This window comes from Pelmatolapia mariae, linkage group LG1, assembly GCF_036321145.2.
Source record: "Pelmatolapia mariae isolate MD_Pm_ZW linkage group LG1, Pm_UMD_F_2, whole genome shotgun sequence".
In the NCBI taxonomy this organism is placed as follows: Eukaryota; Metazoa; Chordata; class Actinopteri; order Cichliformes; family Cichlidae; genus Pelmatolapia; species Pelmatolapia mariae.
In genome coordinates, this window is record NC_086227.1 from 27,979,438 (window position 1) to 27,996,100 (window position 16,663).

General features: G+C 38.3%; 1 protein-coding gene across 1 annotated transcript; it reads right to left on the reverse strand.

Moving 5' to 3' along the window:
• Nucleotides 1–442: 442 nt before the first annotated feature.
• Nucleotides 443–16,401, reverse strand: zdhhc7 (zinc finger DHHC-type palmitoyltransferase 7). The gene is made up of 8 exons (XM_063477783.1): nucleotides 16,262–16,401; nucleotides 15,219–15,305; nucleotides 8,939–9,289; nucleotides 7,561–7,685; nucleotides 7,242–7,338; nucleotides 4,894–4,975; nucleotides 4,183–4,313; nucleotides 443–3,682 (listed from the first exon to the last, which is right to left on the reverse strand). The coding sequence occupies exons 3-8, from the start codon at nucleotides 9,281–9,283 to the stop codon at nucleotides 3,500–3,502; spliced, it is 963 nt and encodes a 320-aa protein (XP_063333853.1). The 5' UTR covers nucleotides 9,284–9,289; nucleotides 15,219–15,305; nucleotides 16,262–16,401; the 3' UTR covers nucleotides 443–3,499.
• Nucleotides 16,402–16,663: the final 262 nt, after the last annotated feature.

Here is a 16,663-nt window from a genome sequence, read left to right on the forward strand (position 1 = left end):
ACAGTGGAGAGATTGTGGAATATATTGGACAAAGGATGCTGAATCCAGAGCTGCCAGACAGGAGGAAACGAGGAAGACCACATAGAAGGTTCAAGGAGGTAATAATGAAGGCCATGCAGAGGGTTCGTGTAACAGAGGAGGAAACGAGGGGTAGGGTGAGATGGAGCAACCCCTAAAGGAAGCAACTGAAAGATGATTTGCACACTGCATCTGCATCACAAATGACTTAATATACATATACTCCATAATGTATGATGAAAATCAAAATCCACTCCAAATTCTGCCCAACCTCACACTTGCTGAACTGCTTTAAGCAAATCAGGAGCACGTGAGCATGAGTATGACAGGCAATTAATCCGAGTGTATAGCTTTAAATTAATCAAGTTTATTATGTAAAAGTATGACATTAACAATATAAGACATCATAAGATTATGACACCATTAAAAAAACTTGAATAAAACATTCCATTTATATATTGTTAATAGTAACCTTTATACTTTGCTTGTAAAGCTGAAGGACTTTTGTTCTTGAAGAAACATTCTCTCAGGAGTGTAGGACACAAAACTTTCACAACTGTTCATGGTGATATTAATGGTAAATCTGTGATCAAACACCCATCCTGTTAAGAACCATTACAACACAACACAAAATTCTCTCTATCCTTTATATTCTGCAGGACTCTGCTTCAACTGCCAACTAGTGTGAGGAGAAAAAAAAAGCACTGACAGAATAGTGTTGTATTGGTTTAAGCATCTTTGCATGTTGTTCAACATTCATCTTCCTGTGGTGATTGTAGCTTTTTAAAGTCATACAGCAGAAAGCAGAGATTATCAGTGTAGTCCTTCAGCATTCATTGAGTCTGTTACCAAATATGAAAAAGACATGAGACAGTTTAAGAGTTCGGTCATGGAGCAGGACGTCCTATTGTCAAATACTTGACCATATCAATCTTGCCCAAATGATACCAATCAAATTCAAATGCTCTGACACAGCAATATCTGCAATTACTTTTGTTTTTGTACCCACAACAACTATAACTTCAAGTTCAGCACTGCATTAGACCTGTTATTTCTTTTGATATTTGCCTCTAATCTACTGACATAATAGTTTATTGGACTCGTCATCATTTCCTGCAACACATTTATTCAGCTGCTGCATGATTAGCAACATATACGCGTGCAAAACTAAACAATGGGAATTTTAGTATTATTTTCTGACAAATTTTAAACTTCTTTCAGTTATAAAAAGTTTCATTTTCTACTTTCTATGAAGCTTAACTTTTAACAGTTTTCATTTTTGAGCATGTTAGGGACTTGTTGAATGTTCTATGATCTATATATAGTGAAAGTAAAGCAATGTTTAAATAGGAAATATATGAAATCCAGCAGAATACAAATGAGAAATGAGACCAGCATTAAAATAATCCCCTGATATTAATTAGCTTTCAGTGCTGTGACCCTTCTGATGACAGTGCTGTCAAATACCATTCTAATGACAGCATGTTTTTCAAAACATTACAGCCATAGAGCATCAGATATTATTTAATGTAAACAGTGAACACACAGTTCCTTTTCTTAACGACCACAGATGAAAACAAACAGCAGTAATATTGTTCAGCAAGCAAATAAATTAGACTTTAAGAGTCTAGACTTGACAATACTTTGATAATACCAGCCTGTGCATCTGGACTTGACTTTAAACTGCAGATTCGAAAAGCCACATTCATCCAGTGCCAACAAACTCATTAGTTAGGCAGAGTAAAGTTAGGAGCGTGGCAGCCACAAAATTGACATTTTCAAAAATCACAATATCTTTCAATCTCAAAAATTCAATTGATTTGATGTTTCAAAGGCATGGCAAAGTGTTCTAATAACACTGGGAAAGTGTCTGCTGCTGTCCTGCCACTAGATGGTACATGCCTGAAACTTTTGCAGTAATAGGAAAAAAGGCCTCACAAGCACCTGCTGAGCTCCCCGAGACCGTATTAAAGCTTGTATAGTGAGCCTGGTACCTCAGTGTTTTTCAGAAAAGCACTCTTTTTAAATCTACGAGCTGACTTCACAATGGAGCTTTGCACAGTAGATCAGAATGTGAAAACAATGAGCCAAAGGAGGTTGTGCTAACATTTCAAACCTTCCTTTTCAACTCATTGTTACACACGGTGGCCAAGGAGCATGCAAAGTGACCATGTCTGAGACTCGGCTCTGTCTTGAGGGTTTAAAACGTTGTTTTTTTAGGGTTTAAAATGCTATGAAGACTTTTCCGACTGCTTTTGTATATAGTAAAATTCCTACTACACAGAAGTTCCCTCTGATTTCCCACACAGAGGTTAAAACAAAACAAAACATGAAAGTATGAAACAACGCAAACTTAGTAACATTTAGTCTTCGGCCTAATTCACTTCATCATGAAAGCACAGCCATCAGTTGTCCTGTTGTTTAACTGATTGCAGAGATAAGGGGATGTTGATCAGCATGTAGGAGTGATGGAAATGGATACACATATACAATTATTACAAAATGTTTTGTCCAAATGAAGACTAGCAGTAGTCGTCTCCTGTGAGTCACGGTCATCTGCTGAGGTGTGCACATGGTGATAAAGCTTCACCAATAAATTCCTTTTAGCTCGAGTAACCTAAACAACTTTATCCCGAGGACCCCCCCCCCCCCAACAAAAAAAACAAACAAAAAAACAACAGAGATGAAGAGATAGAAAAAGCCAGCTCCTAGATAAGAATGAGCATTGTGTTCATGGTAGCTTGTTAAGATGATTAAAGCCTCATTTCCAGACTAAGATGCTGAATGAAGCCTTATACATGCAGCACAGTTCAAACTCTAATGACCACTGTGCTCCATAACCAGGCTTTTTCCTCAAGTGTCATGTAAGTAGTGCATGTCCTTGACTGTGAATCCCTTGTCAGTGGTTCTCTTGTCTGGGCCAAAAGAAAAATAATTCAAGCACTTTCCATTTTGACCCACTTGTGTGGCTCCAGTGATGATGAAAGATGTTGTTGATCCATCCCTCAAAAAAAAAAATTATTCAAAGACTTTTCTCCAATCTCATGTGCACAGCAAACAAAACATACTCAAGTTGTGTCCCAAGGTGCATTAGTTGAGTTCAAACAGCATCTTGGATGGTGGGGAATAAAAAGACTCACTTGAGTTACGTACTGCATGCGTTACCAAACAACACAAACCACATAGCTCCTCATTTTGCCCACCCTGCAAAAAAAAAAATCCAGTTGTTCATCTGATTTGTGCAAAGCAATATCACATGTGTTGGATCCACATCAGCATGTGATAGACAACACAGACTTCTCAGTAGTGATTGTGATACACTTGGGTCCCATTACTGCAGAATGTTTTGTCACCTACTCAGGAAAGACGCCGCAGGAGGTTCATGGTAGCTCCAGTCGAAGAGGGCATAGAAGAAATCCTTTTTTTTCCACCCCACCAGACACGGTGAGGTGTTGGTGAGTTGCATCAGTCTGCAGTCTTCTCAGACAGAAAACTCAGACCCACCACGGCGACCGTGGGTCAACAGCATTAGGCGCCGCAGACGCAGGCCTGTGAACGGATTGCACCACAGCAAAGATGGCGAACCCCCAAATACAGCTTTCATGCCATCCCATCTCATGCGACGCTCCCAAGTGGGTTTCTCGTTTTTAAGACGTTCAATTTCCTGCAACACATTTGAACCCACCAGAAAGGAAAGATTCTCAATAAGTTGTCCATTTCCTTTCTCATTAGCATGTTAACACAAACATTTACGCAGAGAACTAGAACGAAAGTCATTGCATATTAAATATACTACTATAGCTAAAGAAATTTAATGGAATGTTCCTGCAATTCATTTCTTGAAACTTTCAGACCTTAAAAAAAATCTAGTAATAAACAATAAACATAACTATATAAAGTACGCCTGAACAATGTCTCAGTTGATTATTTTCTAAATAATATATCACTGCTATCTGGGTACACAACTTTTAGGTGAATTTCCTGTGACTTTTACAGATTAAAATTAATGAATGATCATGATTACCAATGAGATGACATTGCTGAGGCCGTAACAACTTGATAAAATTAGTCTAATTAGTCTATGACTTCTTTCTTCGCTTCGTGCACATTTAATCCCTCCACTGCTGAAAGGAACAAAGCTTGCGTGGCGCAGTAGATACTGACCGTCTCGTCGTTGCAGATGGAGTGGATCTGCGTACCAAACATTACAGCTGTGAAAGTGAGGAAGAGGATGGCTTCGAGACACAGGAAGATAAGCAGCAGCACAGACACCCCCGGAGAGAACTCACTGCACTCTGGTTAGAGGAACAAAGTTAGAGGTTTCAGAGTGCGCTGAACAACTGAGTAAAACAGAATATAAAATGCCAATCAAATAACAATACATTTAAAATAGGACAGATTCTAAAAGGGTAAATGTCTTCCCTTTGGGGGTTTAAAAGTCACATAGTTCACTGGATAAAATCTAGTGCAGACCATTAAAATAGTCCCTTGCTACAATACAATTGCTACAGCAGACTGTATTTTTTTGGGAGGTCAGAGTATAATCCTGTAGAGACGAAGAGAAGCTAGAATTTGAAGAATGAAATATTATCTTCATTTTCTGGTTCACTCTTACAGACAGACCCACAAGGGAGCGGGAAATGATGGATGACAGCTCAATGATGGCTTTGCTGCACAACTTCAATGACTTGTGCAGAGCAGCTGCTCTGACAACAGCATAAAAATCTCTTTCATTTCCATACTCTGCTTCCTTTCTTCATGTCTCTAAGGAGTTTCAACCACTTGTACAAATAGTTGTATTTCTGTCTTAAACTGCATGTCTTTGACATCATGTGTTCATGTTTTTGATTCAAAGTTATGTTAGAGAAGCCTTACCGTTCCACTGAAGTTTAATACATGTGAAGAAGTGCATGCCACTGAGGCCCAGGGCATAGGCAGAAATCAAGGCTATGTACATCTATGGAGAGATGAAGAGAACAAAAAAAGTCACATATACAAAACAAAGAAGGTAAGCAAAACCACTCACAACCCAACAGTTTACTGACATTCACTGAAGTAATGTAGCCTTAAACTATAAATTTCACATTCACAAGTAGAGCTGGGCCATATCATACCGTTCACGGTAATACCGGTATAATGCTGGGCAACGATAAGAAAATGAAATATCGTGATAGAATATGGGTAAAATGCGCATGCGCAGTGCCTTTGTTTTCATACGCACATGGCGGAAAAAGCATGGCGGCGACGGAAAATGAGAAGGGCGAAAACGGATCGTTGAATGAAACGGATGAACCAGAATTGGTTTGTAAAAATGCTGCAACTTCAGTGGTCTGGAACTGGTTTAGCTTTCGTCCGTCAGATACACAACAAAGCACTATTTTTGGTAGAGCATGCTAGCGGGCCGTCGTTATTACCGTGTTTTTTGGAAAATACGGCACACTTAAAATCAATCCTTTGATTTTTCTGAAAGTCGACAGTGCCCCTTATAATCCCGTGTGTCTTATGTATGAATTCTGGTTGTGTTTACTGAACCTCGAAACGATTTTATGTGCTACACGGCGCTCGGAAATCTGTCAATTGTTTTAATACGACTTTGCTAAACTACGAAGCCGCACAGCTTGATGGATTGTTGGAGCATTACAGCTATCGTAGGCAGGAGCCTCGAGGAGTGATATGTACTGTGCTTCAACATAATATTACCGTATTGTGTGTGTATAACCTCTTTAAGTTTTGTGGATATTATACATGGTTATGCTGAGGATATGTCGGCCAATTTCCACTGGAAATGCCTTTTGGTTAAACTGTCAGCAAGGAATTTGCATTTGCACTGTTAAATTTTTATATAACTTTAATGCACATAAAAAACAGCTGCTTGTTTAAGTGAAAATACATTGATGGTTTTTTTTTGCACTAATAAAGTTGTGCAGCTGTAAATTATTTTGTCTAGTGTCAATTATATCGTCAGTTAAATCGTTATCGCAAATTTTCAAATGTATATCGTGATAAATAGTTTTGGTCATATAGCCCTGCTCTATTCACAAGTTTAAGTATTTAGACTTAAAAACAAAAACAACTTTCTATTTTAACCCTTTAAAACCTGAACCATGAAATAACTGCCAGAAATCTTTAATTTTTTGATAATAAAGTGTTTGTTGAACCTTTAGACAAAATATATACAAATTAGTGGTGTTAACAGATTAAAAAAAATTAACTAATCTCAAAATTGTCTGTAATTAATTGCGATTAATCGCAATTACTTGATCCTGATTACTTGATTTTTTCAACTTTATATTTAAGCTTGTAACAGACATTTATGCAATATAATGAAGTAAATGCAGAATAAATAAATAATCTATACTTAAATTCAATCAGAATTTGAATAGTTTTCTTCAATCTTTTAACACAGGTTCTACCACATGTGTTAATTGCATTAAAAATTTTAATCGCGTTGACCGTGATGGCGGATTAATTTGTGTTAACGCATTAATTTTGACAGCACTAATACAAATATTTGAAATTTTAATCTGCATATATATATTTATGAGTTTTAATTTATATCACATTTACTACATAAACCATATTTTTGCAATTTAGTCATTACAAATGTGTCATGCAATTTATATCATTTTTTGAGGGTAAAAAAAAATAAAATAAAAAAAGTCACGCTGATGATGTAGAGGTCTCAAAAACTCACAAAAACACATGTATCAAATACGATATGCTGGGATTTAAAGGGTTAAATGATGAACCTGTGTTTCCACAGATAACTTCTCCTTTATAGCGATCTGAAAGGAAAGTTAACTATGACCTTGTGCCACTCAACCATATATGACAGCTTTATGTTTCTGCCCTCAAAAAAGTTCCAGTCAGCACACGAAACCAGAAAGAAGTGCTGATGCTGTCAAGAGAGTCACAGATGGCCATGAAAGCACATTTAATGTCGGCATGTTCCTGCTGTGCAGTGCATCTCTACTGAGCTGAGCTGCGAATCTCAGCTGCTTATTTGATCATGGAAATGAAGCAAGTGGGAAGACTTTTGCAATATCTCCCATGTAGTACCAAATAAAATGTAATTTATGTATTTATTTAAATTTAAAATGAGTGGAAAACAAGCAATTTTCTAAGAGGATTAAAAACAGTATTTTCATATGTAAAACGAGCATTTCTAATTGCTTACTAACTTTAACAAATAGATTAACTCATGACTGCAACTGTGTACTTACAGTGAAAAGAACAAAGAATCTCTGGTTCTTTTCTCCCACACAGTTATTGACCCAGGGACAGTGATGATCCATCTTCCTGATGCATCGTTTACAAATACTGCAGGCAGGAGAAAGGAGAGTTTAATTCATGACAAACTGACTGCTAATGCAAATGTAATCAGCTACTCTGTTTGTCCTTTCATAAAATATGTTTTTAAGGAACATTTTTCCTGCTACAACAAGCCTGTTTATTACTAAGTCACAGAGTCTGGATGTGCTTCTGTTCTCATTACATGCTGCTCATGCTCCGCCTGCTGTGTATGCATGGTGTTAGACTGACCTGCAGTGGTGTGCCCTCTCAGGCTTGATGCTACAGCACTTTGGGCACTTGTAGATGACCTCGCCAGGCTTCAACTGCAAGCTCTCCATATATTCCTTTGTTGCGTTACCCTTGGGAACTGCGCCCTAAGGAAAAGGGCAGACAGAAAAAGAAACATGCTATTTATTAAAAAGATCCACATAAATGCATTATGCTGGGGTCACTGAGAATTCAAGCATATACAGCAATTCACCCACTGTTCTTAATGTCTCTAGGCTGTGAGAGGGGAAAAATACTTTAATTAAAAAAAAAGAAGCACAATGTCTACTTGTATAAAGTAATACAAGTGATTAATCTTAATAACCCAAAATGGCAATAGTCCAACTGAGACATAAACAGATGTATTGGTTCTTTTTCACAATTTTTCTATTCTACTTGAGGACTCACAGCTTTTTCTATACACTATGTCTGACTCACCCTCTCACGCAAACATTCACACAAGCACACATGTCAAGCATTCACACACATATTCACACTCTGATGAATGCACTGGGTCCAACTCGGGGTTCAGTATCTTGCCCAAAACCATTTTGGCATGTCGACTGAAACACCCAGTGTGGAACTCCCACTTAAACTCAAATGCACAGATGACCTTAAGACCTTTAAAGTACAGCTGAAACTCCAGTTTCTCCACTACAGCGTACACTTCTGTGTTTTACTTGGTGGATTTAAATTAAGCATTTGTTCAGGAAGGGCCACTGGGCTGGAGGCACCAGTGGGGCTGTCACCAGACATTTTAGTTTCTTTGAGTTAGAATCAGTTGACATTTCAACAGCAGCACTAACAGCATTAGACGTGCAATCCCCCGACACATGACTTCGCTGTATTTAAACTATTCGCCAAGTATTAGAAGCAAAGTCAGTAGCAAACCAAATTAAAAGTTGAACATTTTTTTGAAAAGCTCAAATACTCTTAACAGATTAGAGTAACAAGCTGACAGAAATTCAGTTTAGAAGGCTGCACTGTGCTGCTTTCGTGCACAGCATCCACTCACACACTACCCCTAAGCTTAGTGTCCCAGATTACATCAGTGAGTGACTCCAAGTATCACTGTCAGTGATTTTTACTCATGGTGTAAGCTTCACTGTCAAAACATCTACTGCAGTAAGACTACTATACAAAGTCTGAGCATCATGCCACACATCTTTATTTCATTAAGATGATTTGATAGCTAAAACACCAAAAATTTAGCTTGCCAAATTACAACAATAAGCCTGGTTCTATTTAATATTTGTAAATGTTGTTTGTTTGCAAAAACAAATAATTAACATCAGACTGAAACTCTCACACTTTCAGTGACCTTTGCCTTCTCCACCCTTACTGTAATAAACATACTTACCGGGTCAGTCAGCATGGTGCGCAGGTGCGAGGCCAACGCAAGCACAGCCAGAGAGTTGAAGGTAGCACCATTCAACAGCGAGTACCAGAAGTTCTTGGCAGGCAAAAGCATGACGAAGTTCACAACAAATTCAGCGTACAGCACCAGGAACCAGGTCATGGTTGCACACACCATACCACAGCTGTCCTGAATAAACCACAGAGTGCGGTTTCCTGCTGTGTGACCCACATGTGGACCTCCAACCATCACTCCGGCTGCAAGGCTACCTGTCTCGACATCCGCACCTGCTGACAGCAGCGGATGGTGCTGCTCCATATCTCGTAATCTGTGGTTTGAAGACTGCATTCTGCCCTAGAGAGAGGAAAGACATTCGAACTAAGTAGCAGTAAAAGTAATAGCAGTCAATTAATAAATACGGTTTAAGCTAGAAGCACTACATCAAAGAGACAAATAGCTAAATATTTGGGAAAAAAATAAGGAATGTGTGTTAATTAAGAGTTCTACGAATAGCATCAAACAAGAATGTAAGGTACTTTTTCTTAGGTCATGATTATCTGTAAAATGACAACTAAACCTTAGGACAGCAGTGATTATAACTAGTGATCAGAGTGCTTTCCAAAATAATTTGAAATCACATAATCAAATAATTTCTTAATAGTTTATGGCAACTTTACACATTCAAAGTTTTGGACAAACGTCTGATGCCAGCTGACACAAATGGGGCAAAGTATGTATATGATCAATGTGGCTCAACCCTGGACTCAACCCTCTCAAAGCTCAGGGCCTGTTGAGCCTTTCAGCATGATTCATTGGCGTACTCCTCAAGGTCGCAAGCGAACATTCAGGACCAGCTGGGGAAACTATCTCCACAGCTTCAGGATAAATCAATGGCTATTCTGGTACCTTTAGGAAACTGATCCCACAGCTGAGCTACATGTTCAGGAGAAATAAAGGCTAATAATAATTTGTGGGCCTATTTTCCCTTTGGCTTGTAGGCTTTATGTTAAAAAAAAAGACAAAACAAAATAATATAACAAAGCTTTTTAGATTATTTGGTATTTAAAAAAAGAGAGAAAACAAAAATCAAACAGCCTTACTTTAAGGTCAAATCTAGTGTTTCTACCATTGCTGGAACACTTGAACCACCAAAAACTCAAACGGGAAGAAGGAGAAGAAGAAAAACAATTCCATCCATCCAGGGTCTAGTACCCTATGATAGCAAATCTGGGGGGAACTGGGGCAAACTTTGTCTCACTTGTGGCAAGATTATATGATGTCGTCAACTATTTGTACCTTTCTCTCATCACCTCAACTCCACACATAACACACGAGTGAGGAGGTGCACTTGCATTGAGACAGAAGAACAGCAGGGAAAGGAGAAACTTGCACTTCTGGAAAATTATACCAATATGCAGTAGTCTAATGACTCTTACACTGAGCTGTTATGAGACTGGTACAAATAAACTGCTGAAAGAATGACTCCAAGGAATACAATTATTAATTTAACATTATTATCTGATCAGTATACTCAGTATTGGCATACGCCCAAAGCCAAATGGAAACCGGAAACTGTGGGACTGATGCATCCTTAGTGCACATGAGTGTCTGCTTCACGTGCCTATATAAAGAGGAGCAGAGAAATACAAATTAAAAGAGTTAACTCTTAAAATAAAAGACGGATCCCATTTTAAAGGACAAGAGGAATAAAAAAAATTAATACAATGTCCAGTTTTCACAACAGAATACAAGCGCCCCTGCTAACCAAACACAAATATTAAAGCTCCTTAAAGCGATAAGACTCAGCCAGAAGAACAACCTTGCACAAGGTCTTGCCACCCCCACCAATCTTACACCATTTCCTCATTACCACGCTACAGAATTGACTTAAGGTGTATAGTAGAGGTGCTTTAGCTGCTTCCTTTAGGTAAGCATTTAAATAAAATGAGACAGGAGACAGGGTGGTGCAAAGCTAAGCAGTCAGTCTTGTGCAGAATTTCTAATCAGACTGTCTTTGGAATACCCTGGTGATATTTGCTTGTGCTTGCACCTTCAACACCTTTCCATGACAGTGACTTTCACTGAAGTTGCAGTACGAGGTTTTTACCCTGCAGTGTTGAAAACTGCCTTTCTGGCTGCCAGAAAACAGACATCCTCTTTCTCTTTGGGAGTTCAGTTCAAGCCACAAAGTGATTTCACGGTAACTGGTTCAAAATAATAGAGGTGTTCTGTAAAACCTGTGTTGCAAGGTGACACTTTAGTAGTGCATGTTTCACAGTCTGTGTGGATTGTCCCTTTTGATAATATGGGAAGTTATCTATATTGTTACACAAGAGTAAGTGCTAGAACACACAAATTCTTCCAAACACTTTCTACATGGATAAAATCTTACGTCATGCAAGCTAGCAATATGTAACTTGTGCAAACAACTGGTTCAGATAGTAAGAGTGGTCAAACTGTATAGTGCACAAAACAAATGTTTACCATAAGTTTGTATTTTTTTTAAAGGTTACCTTTAATGACATACCTGTCTGATTATCATGCCCTTTCAGAGACAGACTGTTTGTGATGGAGTGATGTTTTTGAAGTACAAATTGTGAAAAGAAATCCTAATTTTCAGTGTGCAAGCACAGAAGTGGTAAAATTGCCACTTTTAACCACTTTTGTTAATTGATGTTCCTTTCATTCAAGAACAATAGTTTTTTCTTTTTTTAATCAGAAGTGTCAGACACAACAGAAGAACATATACACCTTTGAACATAAACTCAGAAAGGTAAATGTGCTGTGCTGCTTTATATATTTTTTTCAAAATACACTCATGTCCCTATACACACATTGTGTCGTAACTTGTGTGTCTAATCCACGGGTGTCAAATATAAAGCCCAGGGCCAGAATCAGCCTGCCAAAGTCTCCAATCTGGCCAGCTGGCAGTTTTGGAAAATATTAAGGAGGACATAAATATGGGGCATTTAACTGTAATTTCATAAGTTTTTGTAGCTCTTCTCCTGAATACCTCATTAATAACCATTAATACTACATCAAAGTAAATAAATAAATTACAGAAAGTTTGTTTTTTGCCATCTACTATAGAAAAGTACGTTTCTTTTTCCAGTAGCTCCAGAATTTTAAAAAAATTCATTAACTGATTATATAAAAAAGGACATTCTGTCAAATAACAAAATCCTCTCGTGTTATAATTAAAATGCAGATTGGGCAATATGATACCAGAACTTTTTTGTCATTTTACACACTTATTTCTTACAATTTAATCATCCGAAATAGATTTATTTAATTTACTACAGCAGCATTTCTTCATTGTGAAGAAAAACTGGTATGTATGGTTTATATTGATATCTTCTTTTTCATATTAAAATATATCAGGGACTAAATGTGTAGTTAAAGTTCTTTACTAGGGCTGCCACAAACGATTATTTTGCTAGTCGACTAGTCACTGATCATTTTTGCGATTAGTCGACTAATCAGATCATGCATCCATTGGACATAAAACGTACAGCTTATTGCATCAGCATGCGTCTGCCCTTATATAACTATCATTAGCTTACAGCTTGAAGTGTTTAAGGTATGTGCTAACTAAAAATAAAGACAAGATGATAGTTTATTAAACTTTTAATGAATTTTGCAGATGGTCTCAGTGAAGTTTAATAAACTCATCCGTCTGCTCCTTGCTCTCTAAAATATAACAGGACACTGGAGTAAATTCTCTACCATCTCACACTTCTGTTTAATCAGTTTTCTATTTGACGTTTATTCAGCTGTGTAAAAACTATAACTTTAATCTCAGCCAAACCGATTTACTCAGGAACAAATAAAACACTGAAAAAAGCCAAACAATAACAGTTTTAAGTTATCTAAGTGACTTATATATCATGTTTAACCTGAGTAGCGAAAGACCGTGGGGGGTTTGAAAATGATTTGCCGGGAGTCCGGTGTTCTCACCGGCTCTAGTGAGCCTTGAACCCCGGCTAGCTATGAGCTGGTGGGTGACAGATGTCTCCGAAAATGTCGGAGCGCTTTTACAAATATGTGATGTCTTGATAAACCGAACAGATATTTGAAGTTTACACAGCTACATTCTCGCCTGAAAATATGTTAAAAGTTTATTTTGTGACCCAGAAAGAATAATAAGAGTAATATTAAAACTAAGTAGCTGCCGCCATTGTTGGAAACAGGAATATGCTGAGCCGTGCTATGAATTCTGGGATAGGTTGGGCCATACGCCCGACCCATCCTTCAAATCTGGGGAAAAGTAGAACACATTTGTCGGCTGCATTTGCAGAAGTCTTCAAATTTGGAAAGCCTTCGTCGCGTCGGTGTAACGTAATCGGCCTTCACATGCAGGCACAAGAGGATGCGGTTCCTGAATTTGGACACGGCTACGATACCGGAGTTGCTTCTTCTTCTTGGAGGTTTAACGGCAGCTGGCATCCTTGTACATGCAGTGCTGTCATTTTCTGTTTCAGTCCGTTATTACACTCTTAAATCCTACTACTTATTCCTGCGTCTTTCAGGATCTTACAAGGCTTTAAACGACGCGTCGACTATTAAATTTGTCGTCGACGATTTTGATAGTCGACGTAATCGTGACTAGTCGACTAATCGTGGCAGCCCTATTCTTTACACTGACAAAAAGGAGAGTTTCACTGGTGCGGCCCACTATAAGATCAAAGAGAGCTGTACGTGACCCGTGATGTAACATGAGTTTGGCATCTCTGGTCTAATCTAATGAGACCACTCTGTGCATATTGTAACCCTCCAAATAAACCACAGCAGTGCATTTTTTTTCTATATTGTGCAAAATAACAAAATACACGATGTCTTACGTTAATAAAATTCTCCACGTTTTTAAACCTTGTTTATATATAAAAACTATCTTAAAACAAAGGAAGTTTGTTATCAAGCGACCCGAGTGTGAGGCACGGAACAAAAACAATAAACCACAAATAAAGCTTCAGTTATGAGATGACTGTGTGTGTCGCTGAATTTTGCACTTCCTTCGTATAGATAGACTGCAATATTTCATATAGCAAAGCTGAGCTACTGTTTCCCACCCAGTTATAATGGGTATAACAGGAACTGAAAAAGTCAGCCCAGAAACTGATAGTGACCGACTGTCTAGCTCATATACATGCTTCACTTCAATTAATTACAATGACAGGAAAAACAGTTTGTGCCAGTTGATGAATATACTGAGGAAAAGCTGCTCAATCACCAGCAGTCAGCTAGACTTGCTAAAAGAATAACTCATTCACTCATTGCATATTCCCAAAACCTGGCAACATTGCATTTGTATGTTAAGAAGTCATGCTGAAGTTTAATATCCACAAAGCTGATGCCATTAGGACCACAGGCCAGGTGAAGACAGACAGCATTGCCAGTAGACTGTTAAACTAAATAAAAACAAACAAAAAAGAAAAGCACCATCCTAAAGAGGACAAAAAATGCTCTTGCTAGTTTAAGGAGTATTGATTTTTCCATTGTCAATAAAGAGGAGGTCCATTAAAGCCGCAGCAGCTGCTGCTTGTCCAGCTGTCTGCCCTTCCCAGTCAGAGGGCACAACACAACAGCCACCAACTGTCCTCTCTCCTCCTTTTCCTATCTTTGTAACCAGAAACAGCACCCAAACGCTATCCTGCTCAGATCACTTTATGGGACTCACACTAGTCTTGAGTCATCGCATGCCAACAGGGATGTAGCAGTTCCACCAAAACAGAAACCAAGATCACGATGCAAACGTCGACAATATCATCTCGTGGATATCTTCCTCTACCATGATATCCACGTGCAGCAGTTAATGCCCGTTTAAAAAAGTTAATCCTGTTAAAATCAGACATTATCTGATTGAATTATTGAGTTTAATTTTTGTTCATGATCCAAAGGTTTCCCCCTGCTCTTTCCATTTCTTTTTTGTTACTCATCCCCTCTAATAAAATCTGAGGTTTGTTATATCCCCAACACGCTAAGCAAGAAAGGAAATTATATGAAAAAAAAAAAGATTTACTTAGTTATATTACAACTCACTGTCACACTTTACATACACCATTAGAATTCAATATTGCAGGTCAGATTCGCTATTAACGATTGAAAATGCCATAAATTAAACCAGTTTGCAAGTGAATCAAGCAAATATTCTCTGCTGATCTGAATCTCGCTAGAAGGCTTTTCATCAGCCAAAAGCAAGAAGTGGAATGCAACTTCTCCAGGTTTTGCATAAGCGACAAACTGGTGACACAAGCTCCTTCCTCTGTTTGCTCTTGTTACATACCTAATATGTTCCAACTTCACAACAGCATGCTGTGGTGTGCACCTCCTGGGCCAGCATTCAGGATGAAATACACATGTGGACTGCTGCCTGAAAAAGACAAAAGGCACACAAATATTTGTTCAGTTTCCACAGAGTGTAATGAACTGAAGTTATTTTTTTAATTTATTTATTTATTGATCGTGATCAACCATAATTACAGATTGAAGAAACCATTTCTGTCTATGAGTTCATATATCGCTTAATTTATCTATAGCACAATGAGAGTATGTGCCATCTATATTTACAACTGATTTTTTACTTCCAGGTGGCACACCCATAATTAAGGCAAGTCATGGTGATGAGGTGACACTGCAAATATAAAAAGCAACATTTTTTTCCGAGTTGGTCAATCAGTCCTTCTCTGTTTGGATCAGCTCAATGTGGTCAAACTATAGTAACACTAATCAAATACACAAATTAATAGACCCGGGGGAAAAAAAAATCACGACCAGTTCCTCAACGTTGATACAAAAAACTAACCATGTAAACCTTTACTAACCACTTTTAGCAAATCTTTAGGAAACTAAACTGAAATGTAAATGACTTTTACTGGTTTTAAACTAGTTTGACCAGATACATATTATTATCCGGGGTCTTTAGGCGAGTCGTCACTCAAAAAGATTGTTTAGAGGTATGACTGATCAGACCACAAACCACTTTCTCATTGATCATCCGCCATCAGTGGAACTCGTCGTACTAGTAAAGGTATCACTGACTATCTGTCTGCCAGCTAAAAGCATCAACTGGGGTCGATCTTCAGATCTACAATACCTGCAGAGGTCGTGACAGAAACTGAACACTTCAACACACGCACACAGACAGAAACACGCGCACGTACGCCAGCACGCACGGCTAGCCTGACAGCTCACATGCAACCGGGACGGCTGGTAAATCTCGCTTGCTAACAAGCCACTAAAATAAGCTAACGCCGCTAGCATGCTAACACTGTATACGAATGACGAGTGAGAAAACAAAACCTTTGGAGTGACAGCTAAATTACAAACCTTAATATTCGTCATGTATTTTCCTGGGAACTCTGTCTCAATACATTCTGGCGTAGCGTTTCAGCTGAACTCTTAACCCTCAAAGCAGCTGTATCTGCAGCAAGCGACACATCGTTTGAACAACGGGCTGAAAGCCACCAGTAACAACAGAGCTTCCGGGGTTCGCTTCGGGTTTGTCCGGTACCTTTCGTAGTATTTCGTCGAATAATATTTGGTTAAACATTGCCACCGTGTGGTTAATGATAGAATTGCGCTTAGAAACTGCGATACCATGATTTCTCCACTAGTAGGTGATATTGGCCAATTACAGTGAATAACCTTAGGTAAAGTTCAAGTGAAAAAGCTAAACTATAGTTAAAGAGCAGGTGATGTGTGTGTGTGTGTGTGTGTGTGTGCGTGCGT

Excerpts from the sequence above, each read along its gene's own strand:
- zdhhc7 (XM_063477783.1), bottom strand. The coding sequence starts at position 9,283 with ATGCAGTCTTCAAACCACAGATTACGAGATATGGAGCAGCACCATCCG. Across the intron at positions 7,339-7,560 it reads GAGAGGGCACACCACTGCAG|TATTTGTAAACGATGCATCA; the intron begins GTCAGTCTAACA and ends TCCTGCCTGCAG. Across the intron at positions 4,976-7,241 it reads GATTCTTTGTTCTTTTCACT|ATGTACATAGCCTTGATTTC; the intron begins GTAAGTACACAG and ends ATCTCTCCATAG.